Source organism: Colius striatus, chromosome 20 (assembly GCF_028858725.1).
Source record: "Colius striatus isolate bColStr4 chromosome 20, bColStr4.1.hap1, whole genome shotgun sequence".
Lineage (NCBI taxonomy): Eukaryota > Metazoa > Chordata > Aves > Coliiformes > Coliidae > Colius > Colius striatus.
This window is the reverse complement of record NC_084778.1, coordinates 1,151,590-1,170,932: the sequence shown is the minus strand read 5'-3', so window position 1 is coordinate 1,170,932 and position 19,343 is coordinate 1,151,590. Positions and strand designations below refer to the sequence as shown.

The 19,343-nt window shown below is 46.8% G+C and overlaps 1 protein-coding gene across 6 annotated transcripts in view; it reads right to left on the bottom strand.

Moving 5' to 3' along the window:
• Positions 1 to 19,343, bottom strand: part of MSI2 (musashi RNA binding protein 2) — a 224,312-nt gene that overhangs the window by 144,707 nt on the left and 60,262 nt on the right. For all 6 annotated transcript variants that reach the window (XM_062012243.1, XM_062012244.1, XM_062012245.1 and 3 more), the window contains exon 6: positions 2,039 to 2,131. In XM_062012243.1, the coding sequence (XP_061868227.1) occupies positions 2,039 to 2,131 (93 nt within the window). The remainder of the gene's footprint in view (positions 1 to 2,038; positions 2,132 to 19,343) is intronic.

Sequence of the window (19,343 nt, the reverse complement as noted above, 5' to 3'; positions counted from 1 at the left end):
CTTGCAATCTGAGCCAGCAACTCCAGGAAAGGTGGGGGAGAGGGAATGGAGAAGGAAGCAGCTCCTGCAAGATCCCACAGAGCCAGTCCTGGGTCATTATATCTGAGTTCAGCGTCTCACCCACTGCAGTGTATTAATGAGCCTTCTAATTTACTCCATTTCCTTGGGTCATTAACTATCTCTGCATCTTTTCACAACCAGGGTCTTGGGAAGAATCACCTCAAAGCACCCCACAAGCCGTATCAGTTGATAAACAGCAAAGTGCAGCAAAGAGAACTTCAACACCTGCACGCAAGTCGGGTCATGGTGACACAGCCACAAAGCCTCTCCTCTCCACGCCACCAACTTCCTCCAACTCATTTCCTCTTCACAAGCTGGAACAGGGAAGCGTGAAATAGGGAAACAACTGGAACACATCACCTGGTACCACGGGGACCAAGCCCTGAGAGGAGCTGAGCTCTAACGACTGGAACACACAGCCTCAGGAGGACACAGCCCAGCTCTTCTGCCAGAGGAATGTGTTCCAGCCTTGATGCAACTTGGCTGATTGTTTGCAGCACCTCAATTTTTTTGCCTTCAAATTAAGACACTTGGGAAAAAAAATATTTGATTTTCACAAGAGATGGCCTCTGGAAAGCCAGAGCAATTCCAAGCTACCTCAAGAAAGGGAGAGCACAGACGCAGAGCTGCCGCGTCCCGAATCACTAGTCACCACTGGAAACCACCGGGTTGTCAGCGTTCTCAGGGACTCTGAAACTGCCAGCATGAAACTACCAGATGGTGACATTAAAAAGACTATATTAAGCCAGCATCCAGACAATATGCAAAGTGCTTATACTGAAACTATTATTAACTTTAAAAATACAGGTTAGAGAAGTTCTGCAATTAGAAGTAACTACAGAAGAAACATCCAAAATCTCACGTAATCCTTTAATAAAAGGCTCAGCAGGCTGTAAACACCCTGCTGGAATCGAAGATGATTATTGAAAACCAAATGAATGGTTTGCAAAACAGCTATCAGTCTGGCACAGGAACAATTTATAAACCCCCCTTCCCCAGCCCCCAACCAAACATCTCCTGGCCAAGGCTCTTCAGTGCAGATAAAAGAAACATTAACTACAAGGAACAGGAGCCACTTTGCTTTGGGATATCTCACTGTATCCTCATGCAATCACGCATCCAAGTCATCATTGATGCACTCCACAGGACAAGGGTTGAGCTGTATGGAGCCCTGCAATCAGTGAGGCTGACAGGGTCTCCATGAAGTTGGGACCCTGAACTGCTCTCTCAGCAGACAGCTCTCAAAGCTCTTCACTGCATCAGTCTCCTGAACAAGCACCCACAAGCCGCAGGGAAGCTCCATGGAAGTCAGTGGCACCAAGCTCCAGTCAGAGCCTGGACTGTGACAGGGTTTGAGCCATTCATCACAGAAAAGGCTGTTCTGCTGAAGTTCAGGGCTTCCTCTGTGCATAAACTTCTTGGGTTGGTTTTTAAATGATGTCAGGATTGTACATTTATCTCCACAGCATCTTGCAGGAGGTTTTTTTCTTTTAATAAGAGATTAAATGGATTTCCAGTGACTTTCATATTACTCCTGCTATTCATGTGATTCCTTCAGGCCTTTTCACAGCTTAATGAGCCCTCTCAAATAGGTCTATCTGCTCCTTTTGCCACTGGACTCAGAGGTAAACACGAGGCTTATTTTGTGCAGAAAACAACTGTGCAATCATTCACCTAAGGGTCAAATTCTTCCTGAACATGCACACATTCACCTCCCAATAAGTCTTGTTTTCTGTAATGAAACTAAAGAGTGCTGGCAATGCTGTGCCCATCCACATGCAACAAACAGAAATGGAATCCAGGAGCAATCTGAGAGGCTTTGAGAAATTACATAAAAAGGCAAAGAATGTGGCTGTCCTTTAAGCACAGGCCTCATGGCACTTCTGTTTTTCAAAACACATTTAAAAAGAAAGAAGGAGGGGAAAAAAAAAAAGAGAAGAATTCAAGATATGTCGTGCTCACTTGGGCAGGAACTTACCTTGCCAAACTGTTCGAAGTATTGCTTTACATCTTCCACTACTGTGTTAGCCGATAATCCACCTACAAATATTTTCTTTGTTCTCGTGACCATCTGTAAGAAATTACAAGACAAGCAGACAGTTTAACCAGGTTATTTTAAACAATATATGGAAAAAAAGAAATGTTCTTCAGATGCCATCCCTAACCCAGTTAATGAGAATGTGTCTTCATGAAAGCAATTCAGACTCGATGAGATGTTTCTTTTCTTCTCTGCCTTGTTTTGTTTCTGTTTGAGAAATGGCTGAGTAAAGACATTCAATAACAACTCTAGCCTCTGGATATTTTTTTTTAATAAATGATTTTTATTGTGCTTTTCAATGTAAATGTAAGTGAAAAAGGAGCCCAAGTGTTGTATCCTCCTGGTTACCGTCTCAAAGGGGACGTGGCATTTCCCTCCCTCCCTCCCTTTTGTCCTGCAGACACAGTGCGTGCTCTTTGGCATACAGAACTTAATTACAGCAAATCAAAGACAAGTGTTATTAAGTTTCCACGGGTCACTTTAAGAGGAACTTGCAGAGCTACTTCAAAAATAATCACAGGACAAGACAGTGAGAGCTACTGATGCAGCAGAGCTCCCCGAACCACCCCTGGCCGTGCCACGCGAGCAGAGCCAGGGGGACAAGCTGTGATTTGAGGCTGTGGGCAGAGCTTTGCACGACTGAGACACCCAACAGAAAGCTCGGAGGAGCCCCAAATCTTCTCAGTGCAGAGCAAACCACACATCGCTCTGGTCTCCACTGCCATTCAAACGAGGCAGAGCAGGTCCTTCCCTCAGCCAGCCCCAGCCACACTTCACACAGCTTCACTTCAGGGTTTTTTAAGTTCCGAAGAAAAGAGAGAAAAAACCTCTGTAAAAATTCAATTATTTTTTCCTGGCTGCAATCTAGGCTCCGAAATTGAAGCCCCAGCATATATTTTTCTGTAGAAAATTGTCATTTACAAATAAAGAATTGGCTAAAGCCGACTTGTAACTAAAGGATTTTGCAGGGCTGTCAAGAGCCCTCTGCCTGCCAGCATCTGATTTAAGATCAAGCCAAGCTTCTGTTGTCATACAAAAGAGGGAGGAAAGCAATTATTCTAAAGCAATATTTGAAATTATCATCATTTTTATATTTGACCAAGAAAGAAAGAAAAAGAGAGCTACTTCTTTTAGAAGCAAGATTGAAGGTTAAAAGAAGAAAAAAAAAAAGGACTACTTTGTTTCAATAGCTTCAGTCAAAGAAAATATTGGTAATGACAGGCAAATTCACAACATTTTAATGCCTGGAGATGTGTTGCGAGCTGGGAAATGGCTTCAGAAATCAGCTCTTTGGTACAAAAGTGAAGCACAAAATTAAGTCTGCTTTTACAATCTGCATTTTCCTGAAGAGGCAGCTCGATTGCTTTGTTATACACATTCCCCTCAGCAAAAGGACACAACTGATGTGTAGCCTTAATAATTCCTCCCTCTCTGATGAGCCCAACTGGCGATGTCTCTGCCTTCCTTTCACCCCGGCACTACGCACCAACATGCCCGGACTCGTCATGCTCCCAGCCAGGAGTCACCTTCTCGTCCCCATCTCCCCTGACCCAACCACCCCCAAGCGCCCAGGGTTGTGCTCGTGACAGGGATGCAGGTTTGGAAACCAGCCTTTTCCCTGTGTAGGTCTGGATGTGTTCAGTGGAGCTGTGTGGCAGGCTGTGGGGTGAGGACGGGTTCCTGCAGCCAGCGACACGACCAGCTCTGCTCGGCTTTCACCCCAGCACGTGAGCAGAGCTCCTGCTTGTGCTGGAACTAACCATTTCCTTCTCAGACACCCCTGCCAGCTGAACTGCCATACACACTTAACTTGTCTGTGCTGGTACAGCCCCACTAATTTGCAGTTATTAGATAACTAGCAGGACTCAGACCAATTGGAAACAAAGCCTCCAACTCCTGCTCTAACCTGCAGATCCTCTCTCATTAGCCAAGGAGAAGGGTTCCAAAGCAAGGCTTCATCAGGGTGTACACCACAGAGCACTGTGCCCTGCTCTACAGAGAGGTGCCCACCATTAGGCTGTGTGCACATCTATCAGCCCAACACCACGGAGCATTCAAAGGAATTAAGAAAGAATTAAAAGTATTCACCAGCTCAGGGATTTCAGTACACTGGGGACATCTTCTGTGGAGATCAGCTGTTGAATCACCAATAAAAAGACTTTAAAGCACGTCAGACTGCCAGGACCAGGCACATTCACACACTAGTTCTGAGAAAACTGGCATTAACTAGAAAGCCACAGAAACTCTCATTGCTAATGGCTGTGAGGGCACAGGAGGAGTCCACCTTACTCCTCACTAAGTACTCTCAGCAGGAGATGGCACCAACATCAAAGGGTTTTTGGTTCATCCCAGCAAGTTATGTTCTTGCTATCTGAGATGATATTCCCCACCATCACCTCCCCAGAGCTGTGCTTGTTTCAGGGAGAAAAAGCAAAGGGTTAAGAAGTGTTTAATGAAGCACAATTAGTGCTGCTTGGTAAACTTTAAAGATGACAAATGATCAGAGGCACAAGGAACTGAGCCACCTGAAGCTCTTCTTAAAAATGAAAGGTTTCCTAAATCAAAATTTCTCATCTGGCTCAGAAAATAAATCAGCATCTCTAAGAAAAGCATCTGCAGGTTTATTTAAAGGTCTCTGTCTGTATCTAAGAACAGCACTCATCATTAAAAGTAATCACAAACAGCCTCAAATCTAAGAGCCTCCAGGCTGAACTCACTGAGGATCCTTATCTTGTCCTGCAAGTCAACTTAGGATCTGCTTTCTGGAGGTTGCTTCCAACAGAAACACTCCTGCCAACAGCAAAGCGAGTCACCTGGAGTGACCCTGGGTTTGGTCCCTGGGACAGCAGCTCCATCTGCCCTTTGCCTCGGGCAGCAACAGCGGAGTTTGGGTAATGGGAAGCGATCTGTGTGAATCAATCACAACTCTGTGCTTTGTGAATGCCTCCAAGAGGCCCAGGTCACTGAAAGCACAGGAGTTCCAGCTTCATACCTCTGCTTTTTATTTGTGTACTGAAGGTGTCTCTGTCTCGCTGCAGAAGGTACCGACGGGCAGAGCCAGATCGAAGGCTGCTGTGAGTCTGGCAATTGTCAGTCCCTTCAGAACTGCTGCTGGTACACTGCTAGTGCTGCAGCTCATCACAACACAGGAGACTACTACTGCCAAGAGTCATCCAAGGTTACAATCTCTTTATTGGCTTGGCTTTTGAAAAATACATTGGCCTTTGTGCTTTGGAACTGAGCAAACACTTCAGGTGGTGCAGGAGCAGGAAAAAACCCACCCTGCCTCAGCACGAGAAGCCCTCTGATGTGAAGTCGTTCTTTGCAAGGTTAAGGTTGTCGTTAGGTTGGTTGGGTGCATATCAGGTAAATCTTCTCTTAACGACAGGCTGGAGATGCAGCCTCTGGAAACAAAAACGCTGCCCTGCTCCAGCACATCGATACACTTCACCAGCTAAAACCAACTGACTGGGAAAAGTGAGGGACCTGCTGCTCTGCAAAGTCAGTCTGCAGCCTGGAGCCTGTTCCTGCCCCTGCAAACCCAGCTACCAACTCTGTCCTTGGTTTTCTTGGTGGGGTATTTTCCTCCCCACTGAAACCCTCTTATTGTCATTCCCAGAATTCGGAAGCCTCCTGCAACAAGGGCCCAGCACACTTCTCAGAGGAGCCAATGCCCAGCCTGTGTTTGACACAGCAACAGCCTGGCAAGGGGCAGGTGAGGCCAGCTCTGGGGCACACCGCTGTGGGACCCGTCATGGCTCTGCACCTCAGCTCCTCAGTTAAGGTGGAAGTGGACTGGAGTATTAACAGTGAAGCTGCATTGCAAATGGCTGGAATTAGCATTAATTTCAGATTAAACTAATTCTGCATTTGTAACTGTGTTCCAGAGCACTTTCCTCTTCCTTGCCCGCCAGCGCTGTGCGTGGGTGCATGTGTATTCCAGCGTGCTCACCTCATCTGCAGTTTGACATTTCATCATTTCTAATGTTTCTGCCTTCTAAATAGGTTTATAATTGCCAAAATCATCTTTGGTATATATGCTGAACTGCATTTTATACCCCATTGTGTTGTACATCCAAACTACAGCATTACTTCTAATTAAAAACAACAATAACTCATGTAATAGGGGAAGTGATCTTGTTAACTAAATGGCCAGGTTTCTTTGGCAGAGCACAGACCATAAGCAAGAATCTTCCAGGTTTGTTTTTGCCTACGGGATCCTCAGAGCAAGTTCCAAAAAGTCCTTAAAAAACAACCTGAAACACGATGCAAAGGCCAGGATGCAAAGGGCAATGTTTATGGAAAGCCACCAGCCAGCTCTTCTCCATTAACCAAGGGAACACTCCAGGAACCATCCCCTTCCCCAGTGCTCCTGCGCTGCTGACAACTGATGGACATATTTTGCTGAGCACCATGTACCATCAGCTCATAAAGATGAGCCTCTCCAGCCCCATGGCAGCGAGAGGAGCTCAGTCCTGTGCAAAGGCAGCTCGGCTTTATGTGCCACATACAACATGCTTAAGTCATCAAAATAGGATTTCAGCAAGACTTAAACAGTGCAAATACCTTGTGCCTGACCCTTGTGTAAGCTCATGTCATCCTGTGAGAACCTACCCGGCACAGAGAGGTATGCAGGAACGAGAGAGCTCTCTAATCCAAACAAGCAGCACAGCAAATCAGTTCCCTTGATTTCTGTGGAACATAGAGATGGGCTGTATTCTCCCCAGCCATTCATAAATGAAACTTCACTTAGTCCCTGCTCTCTTCCTAGTTTGGGGCTTTGTTTTGCTGATAACTTTGATGGTTTCTTTGCTGCTGGTGTGTTTTTCTCTCTCAGTGACTACGCTACAGCAGGAGGCAGAACACACAGTCACTTCTATATGACAGACTGAATTGGCAGCCATGGCCAAAGCCATCCTTGGAGCTTCAGCAGCAAGTCTGGCCTGGCTCAGCACAGCCCTTCGTGGTCATCCTCCTGACCAAGACCAAACTGAACTCTCATTTGCCTGCCTTGGAGGACCAGCCCCTTGCTCACTCACAGGTACAGTTAAGCAATGGGAGCCTGTCACAGCTCACGGCCATCTCCCCAGAAGAAGGGTTTGCTGTGCAGGCAGGAGCATCTCTGACCCTCCACAAAGCACCCTGCAAACCACCCCCAGGCACAGCCAGGCCTTTCCATGTGCCACCATGAAGAAACACCTTCATGGGAGATCCAATCTCCTGAAAATTAGCCCCAGCTGTGAGAGCTCAGCATTTTCTTGAGCAAAATCTGGCTTCAAGCTCTATATCAAAAGATACAGTAAAATTCACCCAAGCCAGACTTCACACCCTCTGCAGAACAGAAGCAGATCACAGCCCCACAGCCTCACTATAACCAGTTATATCATACCCCTCCAGGCTGCTTCCCTCCCCTGTGCTCTCATTAACTCTTTCATGGGTTACACAAGCACAGCACAGAGGCAGGAAGAGGGGAGCAGACAGAAAATCCATTTAAATCCCCCTGGCTGCTTCAGCTTCTCAGCCACACTATGGGAAGGAAAGTGACTGTGAGTATTGGCTGAGCATAGACAACTTCACCAACACATCAGCCCAACTCCTGGTCATCAGTGCTTAAAAGCTGCACTAATAGGTTGAGCTGAAGGTAGTTAAAGGAGCACATCTCAAGACAACAATGGAGTTCACTGCCCAATGTGACATGGTGTATGGGGTGGGATTTTTCCAGTGCTCATGTAATGAGGGGCAGAAGGGAAGTGAGTGTTCTGCCCACAGACCCCACATTGAGATGTGGCAGCAATATTTGATGGGAATACAGCATTAACTGACCATGACAGTGCTCATCAATTCCTCTACTTGTCCTGTCTTCTGCAAAGAAACATCATATCCCACACCCAAAACACAGAGAACTTGTGTCCCCCAGCAGAACATAAAGCTGTGAAAGAACGTGTTTACAAAGGCATGTTCCAGGTCCATCTGGAGTAAGGCTCTACACATGAAGCAGAGTGAGAAACCAAGCTGAACAGCTTCCCAAAACACACCCAAGCCCTCATTCTCTTTTCATCTGGAAGAATACAAGCAGGAGGCAATCAGCCATCCCTGCTTTCCCAGATCTGGGAGAGCTATGCAGCGAGACAGACTGTGTGTGGAGGCTGGCCAGAGCAGTGGCAGTGTCTCCTGCCAAAGCACAGGCTGCCTCCCCCACACAGGCTCCACTGCCACAGAGCTGCTGAGAGCACAGGGCTGTGTGGGGTTTCCACTGCTAAGAGGGGCTGAGGGTCTGTCCCAGAGGACAGCTGGTCACAAAGGCCAACAGCTTCAAAAGCTGTGTGCCTGGGGATGGATCCAAAAACCAAGCTGAGGCACTTAAGTGGCCTAATTTTTCCAGGTCCTGCAGCTCCCATTGACTCAAAACCCTCATCCAAGAGCCCTCACAATATTGTTCTGATTCGAGTTGTATCAACTCAATTAGAATCTATAAAACTGTTAAAGCCAAAGCAGTGGCAACATGGAGTAAGTACCTTTGATTGTTGCTGTATTTGCATACAGCTGCAGTTGCTGCCCAAAGCCTCCCCAGCTCCCAGGCACTGCAGGCACAAAGGGAGATGTTCCCAGTAGCCATCCCCAAGCCAAATGGCTCGTGGAAGCTCAGGCAGAGCCACGTTCAACTCAGAGCTGCTGCCTAATAAGCAGGCAGGTTGCCCAAGCCCATGAAGTCACGTTTGCCACTCCACAGCAGTCATCTGGAGCCAAACCACTGATCCTGCCCAAGCCTCTTCCATTGCAGGCACTGCTGCTGTGCAGGGAAAGCCATCAACAGACTTGCAGGGGACGTGCTCCCACAGTCTGGGCACAATCTATCACTTCTCCTGCTTTGGTTGCTCCACATCTACCCATGAAGCTGGGAGAGCACACATCAGCAGCAAGCAGCTTGCCCTGTCAATATGCCCCAAAGCACGTGGCTCTGCAGGTAGAATGGCTTTCATTTATCAATGAACCTTTCTTTACGGTTCTTACAAAAAGGAGAAGGAAGAAATATATTTGGAGGCTTAACTCAGTGTTTAACAAAATGTGACAGCACAGTGCAACTCAGACACTAAGGAAAGTGAACATTCTGTAAGAGCTGGTGAACTCTGCCAGCCCCATACACCGAGGTCACTCCAAACAACAACTCTGTTGCCTTTACAGTGCAAAAAGCACGACAATTTCAATACTTTTCGGTTAGTATCAACTTGTTTCTCATGCTACCCCTGTCAAATCAGCAGTGAGAGCTCTCTGTTCAGAGTCTACATGAAGTTCTGCTAAAACAAGAAAAATTTGCAGGATGGGAAAAGAAACATGGAAAGCAATTTACCTCCCTCCCAACACACGCCAGATGATTCCTCTGAAAAGAACAAATGGGAAACTTTAACCCTTAGCATTGATTAATTTCATCTGCATAATACAGATGCACATGGCAATCAGTCACTGATGAGCAAGTCTCACTTCATCTGCTGAGTCAAGCTGATGTCTGTGCAACACACTGCTTGGCTTCTTCACCAGGGTGATCTTTCCCTCTGATGCGAGACCACTGAGTCGTGCAGTGTCCAGATTTGCTTGTTACTGCTCTTGAAACACTTCCTCGATTTTAAGAGATGTCACCTTTTCTTTTATCCTCTTCCCCCCACACAAATGGGTTGGTGAACTGCAAGAATTACAGCACTCCCACCTTCCTCTCACAAAAGAAAGACGTTTCTCTCGCCAGGGAGGGAACCCACCAGCCACTATAAAGCGACGGAGTTGTCGCTCTGAAGCGGATCAAATAACCCCTGACTAGGAATGGAAGGGCCCCTGAGGAGCAGCATTGAGAACCAAGAGGGGAAGCAAGACAAGGAGAACACTGGTACTCTTTCCAAAAGCTGGCAGCACCTCATAGCTACAAGAGCTTGTCTCCCTGGTGTGATATTTACTGACCACGGGACAAGCCCTTTCAGCCTCCGTAGGGCTGATGCATCAAAGAGGCCTGGGAGAAACTCAGCTGGAGGCTGCAGGGCTCAGCATTTAAGCACACATTTTAACTCAGAGCGTTTCTGGAAGCCTCATTAAGTTGAGTACGTTGCACAATCAAGTGCTATGTGTCTTGATTTCCACAAAAAGGAGAACAAAAATATACCCCCACAGCTCAATGGAGCCCGTGAGGCTTCACTCATTAAACGCCTAACCCCTGAAAGGCTGATTTGAAGACGCTGGGACGGTGCAAGAGATTGTTACTGACATTACTGTTATTAAAGGAAGAATAAAAAAAATGTTATTCCTAGCTAGGAAGGTCACACCAAACTACCAAGCAAGAGATAAATCAGCCAAGGTCTCCAAAAAGAGGCATTATTTCTCCTTTACTCCAACATCTTAATGTGCATGACTTTTCTTGTGCTGGAAATATATTTCTATAAATCCTCCTCTACAGAAAGCCTTGCTTTCAGAAGGGGAAAAGTAGCAGATAAAATACTGCCCATCAAAATGAACTCAAGTCTCTAGTAACATAACTAAATGTGTAATGTTGCAGATGTTTTATAGCCAGGATGTCGGATCCATTTAGATCATTTTTACAAAGCCGGCAAGAAATATCTCCCCGGTGCTGGAAACCTCGCTAACAGGTCCTGGACCAATTGTTTATCCAAACAAAGATGCCGTCAGGGAACAATGACAACTACCAACCCAAACTTGGAGGGCTCATTTCTCAGCCACGTACCGCCAAGAATGAGAGACAGAAAAGGATGCCGGGCTGAAAGAGGAGCTGGCAGTAAGACATGGGGCAGAGAAGGGGGTGTGAGGAAAGGGGCAAAGGAGGAGGGGAGGGTTAGCAGAAAAAACACAAGTAAAGCATAAGGACTGAGGGCAACTGCTGCACCCTGAGAACAGAGGAGAAACAGCACATCTGGGCAGTCACCTATCCCTTGCCTCCACTCACAGCGTACAGCCCTTTCCTCTTCCAGGCTCCAAGTCCCCAAAGAGCACCCATTGCACAGCAGGTCACTGCTGGTCCCAGGCAGGCCACTGCTCTCTCCCAGGCAGGTCGCTGTCTCCACACCACAGAGCAGGGCCAGGACCCCACAGAAGGACTTGGCACAGCTGCAGGGGGCTGCAGCCCACCGCTGCCCCTCACTGAACACAAACCATCATCCACTTCCAGCACCCTCCTGGGTCTGTAAACGGGAAGCACTGGTGTGCCCGTGATGGCCGTCACACCCCTCCCGGCCGGCTGTGCACACGCTGCCTGACAACACGCTGCCTGACGTATCGTTTTGCTTTCAAAGCCCATTAGCAAGTGGTACCCAACACCGAGAGATTTATTACCCAGGATGATAACTGTCTCATGCTGCTTTGTTTGTTAATTGTGACTGGCTTTGCCTTCAGAGGGTAGGAGCCTAATAAATCAGTTATCTCCAGGAAGAATTTATTTAAAGCTGTTACCATTGTACACCCCAGCACTTGGCAGGAGATCCTTCAGAAACGGATGTGTTTATACACTGGCACTTGGATGGCAGAACACACAGAGTGACTCAGCAGCCAGGCTTTAACGAGACCATCTCTAAGCAAGACCCCAGGCTTCTGTCCACCAGGATGGGCCAGTTCTGGTGCTCGTTTCTCCCCTCCCATGTGAGGCTGTGGCAGAATCCCAGAACTGCAGAGCACCGGGCTTGGGCTTACAGCAGGCAAAGTCCCCACAGCAGCTCAGGGGACTTGAAAAAGCAAGAGGGAACTAGGCCCAGCTCAACTTTGGGCATGTGTAACTAAGCTCAGCCTCAGCCCTCCAACAGACACAAGAAGGCAGGCTGCCAAGCTCTCTGCTACTGACCAGGTTGTAATCATGGTACTAATGATCTACAGAACAGCCCCACCACAGCTCCCTGCACAAAGTAAGGAACCGAGGGAAAGAAATGCATGGCATGGAAGTGGAGGCTCCTGGACAGGAGACAGAGCACCAGCAAAAGGCACCAGAGCTTACAACGACTTTCTTGCCCCCTCCCAGCCAAGTATGCAAACAACCTGGACATTTCAGGGGGCAATGCCTTCAGCTCTGAGCCTGCCTGACCCCCGTGTGTCTCATTTCAGAGACACTCACCCACCCCTCATAAGATCAGCAAAACCAAACTCCCTGCAAATCACAACATCACAAGCACAGGTTTTTGCACTGTGCCTCCCTGCTCTCAAATGCAAGGCTCTCCCTGTTCCAGCACTCACAACATTTGGCACAGACGGTGGATTGAAAGAAAATTGTTGTCATGTTGACAGTCCTGTGATTTCTTTCTCCCCTGAGGGCTCCAAGACCTGCAGAGCTCAAAAAGAATCACCGAATTGTGGCATTTTGGTCCCTAGCTTAGCCTCCTACTTACTGAAGGATACGAAGAGAGATGCTGGTTCCCTCCTTCCCCACCAAGGCTCAGAAGCACAGCGCTGTGCTGCATCGGTGCCTTACTGGCTCCCAGAGCAACGCCTGCTACAATGAAGGGACTCATTCCTACCTGATCTGTAACACCAACAGCTCTCTAATAATGATTATGTTACTGAAAATGAGCACTTGGCTGGAAATAACACTCCTGCCCTGTCTTCCCCAGCACAAGAATTCTGCCAATATCAAAGACTATCGCAGCTCAATACACTTAAAGACTTGAAAGCACCCAAGATCACTACAACACTGCCAAAAACCTCACATAAAAAGGCCAAGTCACTGAGATGACTGGATTTCCAGGTCTGGCAGGACATGAAAAGCTGGGACAACTTCCCATGAACAGCCACTTGTACAGTTTGACTCGAGCCAAATCTGAACGTCATTAACATCTGCCTCCTGCCTGATACCATGGGGATCGAGCTCACGACCTCTAGAGCCAGTTCCTGCCATTTGAGCTCAGCCTCTGCTGCAGGAGAATATAGATCCTGGGTACCAGCAGAAAAGCAGCAACACCACTTGTACAGCAGCAGATGTGCTGTGGCACTAGAGGAACCTACCTCTCCTGAAGTCCCAAACTCCAGGCAAACTAACCACCATTGCCTGGCTGCCTGCAGAGGGGTATGAGATCTCATTCTTCCCAAGGAATCACATGGTCTGGAACTACACTGGAAATGTTAACATAAGATTAGAAGCTCTGTGCCTCTTCTCCAGCCTCATATCTTTGAAGTGATATAAAATATGGAAATTGAGGTGTCCAGATTGAATTAGCACATGGGAAACGTTCTCCTTGTACATCAACAAAATGAGCACATCACTAGCTGCACCCACAGCCACATGTAGATAGCAGTGACCAGGGACCAATCCCCTCCTATCCTCCAGGAGGACTTGGATCCCTAATGTAACACCCAACAACTCTATGGCAGCCAGACACCTTCCTTGCCTCTCTTTGGGAAGGTTTTGCTCTCCATTTTTATGAAGCAAGGTCTGCCAGTCTCTCCAGCTCCAAAGTTCTGCCCTGAAGGCAAATAGGCTGCCAGCTGGGGAAAGGTTTTGATGGATCTTCTCCAGAAAGAAGGGGAGAGGAGGAAGCAAAGGGGTTGCAGGTTTGAAAATTTCAGGTTATACATTCAGCAATCCTTCATCCATTGTTAAATCACAGACCACATGCTGAGAGCTAAAGACTTACATAGGACTCCAGGGACTAATCGAGGAATGATTTCAGCTTCTGACTGTGCTCTAACCAGGCACTTAGGATGCAAAGCACAAGTTTGTGATACTATTGTACACTGCATCAAAATTACTTCCTGATACATTTTTGCAAATAACTAATAAGGAACAAACACCCAACACCCTGCCATTTACCATCGTTCTTCCCCTGCATCCCTCATCCTTACGTTCCCATCTGTGACAGACAGCCTCTGTCTTCAATTAGGTCTGCTTTATGCATGCATGAAGCCCCCCAAAATATCAAAGAGCTTTTATGCAACACCAGATTATCTAATGTGCACATATTTTGAAAAACATTACTTTTAAAATACCTAGTCACAGAGGGGGAGGGGAGAAAAGGCACTTCACTCACTAAGAGAGAAAAGGGCTGGGGGGAAACACATAACAGCTGCAAAAAAGAAACTGGATGCATTTTCATATTAAGCAATCAAATGCTGTCACACACTGAAAACACAAAGCACTGGAAGTTTAAGTGGGCATACACTAAAGGGCCTTACCATGGGACACACTTTTTCAGCGCACAGAAAGCACTCCCTTATCAACAGAGCGCAGTAAGAAGCAGATCTCTGCCTGTTTGAAAAAAACCCGGAGAAATAACTTCTCTTGACAGCCTGACAGCTGACATTCTTAACTGAAAAAGCTATGTGCCAAGAATTATCAGGCCTGGCTTTTCTCTCCCTGATAGATGACAGAGCAAAAAACAACAACGGCCACACACATCTCATAAATCACAACTTTTATTGAATGCCTCGCCACATAATAGCAACAGTCAAACCGAATAAAGACGCTTTTCAGTGCTCATCTGTAAAATACTGGGGGAGAATAGAGATCATTTCTAGCACTAACAGCCTATCCCAGACAGAACAGGTATTAATATCATCATTGCTGTATTTCTTATGGAGTTACCTGAAGAGTTCACAAGGGTTTTTTAATCTTTCATTGTTTAAGAAACACAAAAGAAAGCAGAGAAGGGAAACAGCAATTAAGAGCCTAAGGAGCAGAGGTAGAAGGAAAGACCAAAAGCTCTGCATAGGCAGAGGAGTCCTGCTGCTGACAGTAACATCTGCACTGGGAAAGAAAATCTGGCCTTCCAGATAAAGCCAGTCCTCAGAGACACAGCCACTTGTTGAGGAAACTGCTAGCATGTGCCCGTGTGTTTCTCTCTGAAGCTCAAGGAATGTGCATAAAGACTTTCAGGAACTGCAGAGACAGGTGAGCTGAGAGTATGTGCATGGCAGATTAGGAGAAAGCAAAGGTGGCAGCCCCAATCAAGAGAAATTAGCATGATCTCCCAAGTCAATTAACTGGGAGGAAGAGTGAAATGACAGTAAAAGGAGTGGGACTGCAGATGAATACTAGATGGACCAGGAAAGGGGAGGAAGGAAGCAAAGGATAATTTCCTAAAATAGAAACTTGTCTCTGACAGGTTCTGATTTAAGAGAGCAGCCCCCTGATCACGGCACCAGCTTGCAAAAGCAAAGTCCTTCTGACATTATCTGTCAGGGCATCTCCCAAGTGAAAAAGCTCTCCAGGACTGGTGCTGTACCTCATAAAGCATCAAAGAGGACACATCTCCCGATCCCAGAGGGGATTTTCTGGGCACTGTGGAAGACAAGAAGCTTAATTAACGGCCCTTTATAGAAAGATACAGACTGGAGCAGGTCCTATTGCATGCAGAAGATGAAAACACTTTACATCCCTCTGCAACAAACAGAGTGCTGTAACTTCCACAGTAAGGGGATTGTGTTTTGCAACTGGCTGAACCAAACAGCACTTGGATTTGTTGAGTCACCTCCAACTGCCTAAGTTCCACCACCACTGAGTGGTGGTAATAACAACATCATCATCTACTTTCACCTGAAATAGTGAAATCTCAATAGCCCCTTTCATCTGAACAGTTGAGAGACACATTTTGATTTCAAGAAAATCATAAAACCACCTTTAATCTCCTTTGTAATAGAAAATTTCTAATACAATCTTTCCAGCACATAAACCAACAAAAGCAGAGGGGCATTTGTACATTGAATAAACTAACCAGAACTCCCCTTCTCCTCACCCGAACTGATTAAAACCTCACCAGTAGTACAGAGGATTTCAGCTGCTGTTTTCAAAGTCAAGTAACAAAATAAAAATACAAGGGGCTCTTGGTCTGCAACTCTACTGCTCCAAGACAAAAATAGACACCCAGCTCCTACTGAAATTCAAGTCAGTGCAAGTTTGACACCTAACTCCTTTGAAACTTTAAACTTGAGCATAATTTCGGACTCCCTCAATCCACTAGACCAGAGTCCACAATTCCCAGCACAACCAGGAGCCTCCGAGGACCCGTGGCCACATTTATGCAAGTGAGCTGAGTTCCAGAACTTGTTTCTTTCTTGTATCAGCATTTAAGTGGCTGTGACACACACAAGTTCAAGATACTGTCTGATAAATGGAAGTCTGACAGAAGAGTCTGCTCAAGGCTTTGCCAGAACAAGCTCAGGCAGAAGATCACTGAGGTTTACCTGGCTTCTCCTCAATGGTGAGTCCTCAGGGGCACATCCCTTCAACACTCACAAGGGTCTGGCACTCTTGCTGATGCCCTGAACCACAGCACCAGGGGATCAATCAGGCACAGAAAGTGGCTCAACAGGAGGAGGAAATGCAAGGTTGGGGCAGCTGTGACAGAGGGCCAGCACTCACAGGCCACCAAAGGGCAGATGTGGCATCTGCAGTGCTCTGCCTTCACTCCAGCACCAGGCATTCCTCCACAGCATTAGCACTGTCACCCAGCTAAGGAAGGACTGCTCTGAGCACCGAGCTAAACTGCTGACGGGGTACCTGTCACCAGTAAGGATCCTTCAGCAGGACAAAGCTGCTGACTTCCAGTCTATGTGAAAAGATTCACAAAGCAACCACAAGCTACCTGCCAAGTCCACAGGGGCTGAGGGTATGGAAAAGCAGAGGCTGACCCTGCAGCACAGCAGATGCAATGGAGATATGAGGGAAGATGTGTTAAATTGTGAGATTACTCTGAGAGGCTGGGAGACCACTTGAAGTCTCTCACGTCAAGCCAATCAAATACATATGGGTTTGATGTTGTTACAACTGATGTTCCCTTTACTGTGACTTCTGAAACAAACTTCCAGCACAAAATGAGGCAGAAGGTTGGTGTGTTCCCTGCCAGGGAGCAGCAGGAGCCACGAGAAGGCCGTGCACCCATTGCCCCCCCTGAGCCCCTGCCCAGCACAAGCCCTCACCTGAGCAGGGGCAGCACTCCCGGGGAACACCAACCCTTCCCAACACAGAGGGCTCTCCCCTCAGCCTGCACGGCTCTCAGCTCAGGATGTCCCAGCTCGCCTTTACAGCTCCTCACCACCTGACTCACACAACCTGGTGGTAAGCAAACAGTGGACATCTGGCTTTACTCCTCATGGGTTTGTCAGACTTCAACAGGGAGCACAAAGAACGGCTTGTTTCACTCTCTCCTGCACCCCAGCTTTGTTTGGTATCCATCCATCCCTCGGTGACTCTTGCAAGCTGCTCAGAGCTTTCTCAACTGGGATGCTGAACCAGTTCCATGTTTTTCAAACCACAGGCCCTGACCTTAAATTTTATTAATTGCAAAACCTTTTCTGCATCTGTTTCCAGTATTATCTTTGTTGAGGAAACAGACTGAGGGTATGTTCCTGAGGTTTCTGCCCACACACCGTGGCTGTGTTGTGATAAACTTCTATGCAAGATGGTTACCTAACGAGTCTGGATACCTAAGGCAAGGGTGGGTTGGGTTGTTCATTTTGCTAAGTTCAAGATTAACAAAACTAGGACAACTACCAAAGTTAGTGAAACAATTCCAGGCTAAACCTGAGCCTGAATTCCCAAGTGAGCTCACTTTACCTGCATCAGTCCCAAAGCTACAAAAAGGCACCGAATTCCTCTCCAAGTCTTGCTCCAGCACCCTGCCACTGCCAAGGCACTGCTGCCACACACAGTCGCCACATTCCCCTCCAGCACTTGCTGCTTTTCCAGTGCACAGCACAAACAATCCAGGAAAGTTGTGCTGCATACCGGAAGGTTTGCAAAGAAAGACGTTGTGAGAAGGGCTTTTATTTCTTCCAGAAGATGTGGAAGAAGGCAAAGGGAGGGGGTGGGGATTTTGTTTCCAATATCCATCTGCTCCTGCTGCTGTTCTGCATGTAAAATCACACTTCTGAATTTGTGACATCCCGCCTGGTTGCTGTGGAAATAGCTGTGCCGTCACCAGCAAAGGCCAGTTCCTTCAGTTTGGGAAGGAACAGCAACAGAGATAATGTGTCACTTGAGTGTTGCTCTTAAACAACCAACCAGCCAAACAAGCCCAGATAAGAGGGAAAAAATTAAGAGAGAAAACAACCACCAGAGCAGATCTGCCTCCAAACCAAATGTTCTCCAAGTTTTCCAGGAAGGCATTAGCATTTCTTTAATTTCCAGTATTTTCCCTTTGTTTCATTAAAAACTACAAAATCCACCATTAATGAAAACTCAGCCCTGCCTCTGTTCACTGAGTGTGCAGCCATAAACATCAGCTCGGATTGTGTTCTTTCTAATCTGCTTCATGGGAAGGAAACATACATTTGTCTAAAGTGCTGCATCATTCTTTCTATACAAGGGCCCCATTACCAGACTGTACTTATTTGCAAGTCAAATGATGATGCCACTATTTGAATACATTTTCAAGCCCAAAAAACCCAAGCCAGTAGTTTAGGCTATCCACAGCTAACTCAATCTGACAGCCATAGCATTGATGCCTGCCAGTGCCGATTGACTGGTTGGATATATTTAGGTACAGGAGAGTAGGAAGGGGGAAGGGAGCAGTGGAGTTACTGAATTCAAGTGTACTGTTAGTAACCAAAAATATCAAGCACTGATTCAGCGACACTGCTCAGAGCAGATTCAGCTCTGTCAGGCAGAAGCTGAGAGTATGGAATTAGAGGGTTAAAAATGTTCTTTTTTTAGGCAAGTGCCAAATGACTGTTGTATAAACAGGTATGTATACACATGCAGACTACACATACCTATTATGTAGTCTGATACCATTTCTCTCTCAACTCTCATCCTTCTTCAGAACACTTAGTTTGAGAGGGAAAGTGCCACTAGCTCAGAGAAAAGGCCCTCTCCAGCACTGAAGGACAACATGCAAAGTGTATTTGAAGAGCTGGATTCAATTTTTCTGCTCCCTTCTCTGAAGTGCTATGTTGAACCTTGGAAAGGGACCTGTATTTACACATGAAAATCAAACACATACAGAGACAAAATATCCCGGAATATCCTTTTTCAGTTGAAAAAGAGGGAAAACAGGGCTTGCTTGTTTGTTTTAATAAACTCTACAGACATCCAGAATGTCACATGAAGCTCTTCTCAGGTCTGCTGCAGGATCCCTCACCCACACCAACACAATGTGGTGGGGGGCCCTCAGGGACACCCAAGGAAGGCAGCAAACATAAAGCCAGTCCAGAATCCCATAAAAAAAAAAGACACACCATACTTGCAAGTGACCATGGCAATGAGATGTTGGACACTGTTCTTCTGGGCTCAGTCCCCTAGGTTGAAAAGCTTAGTGCTAGGAAGGGTTTGCAA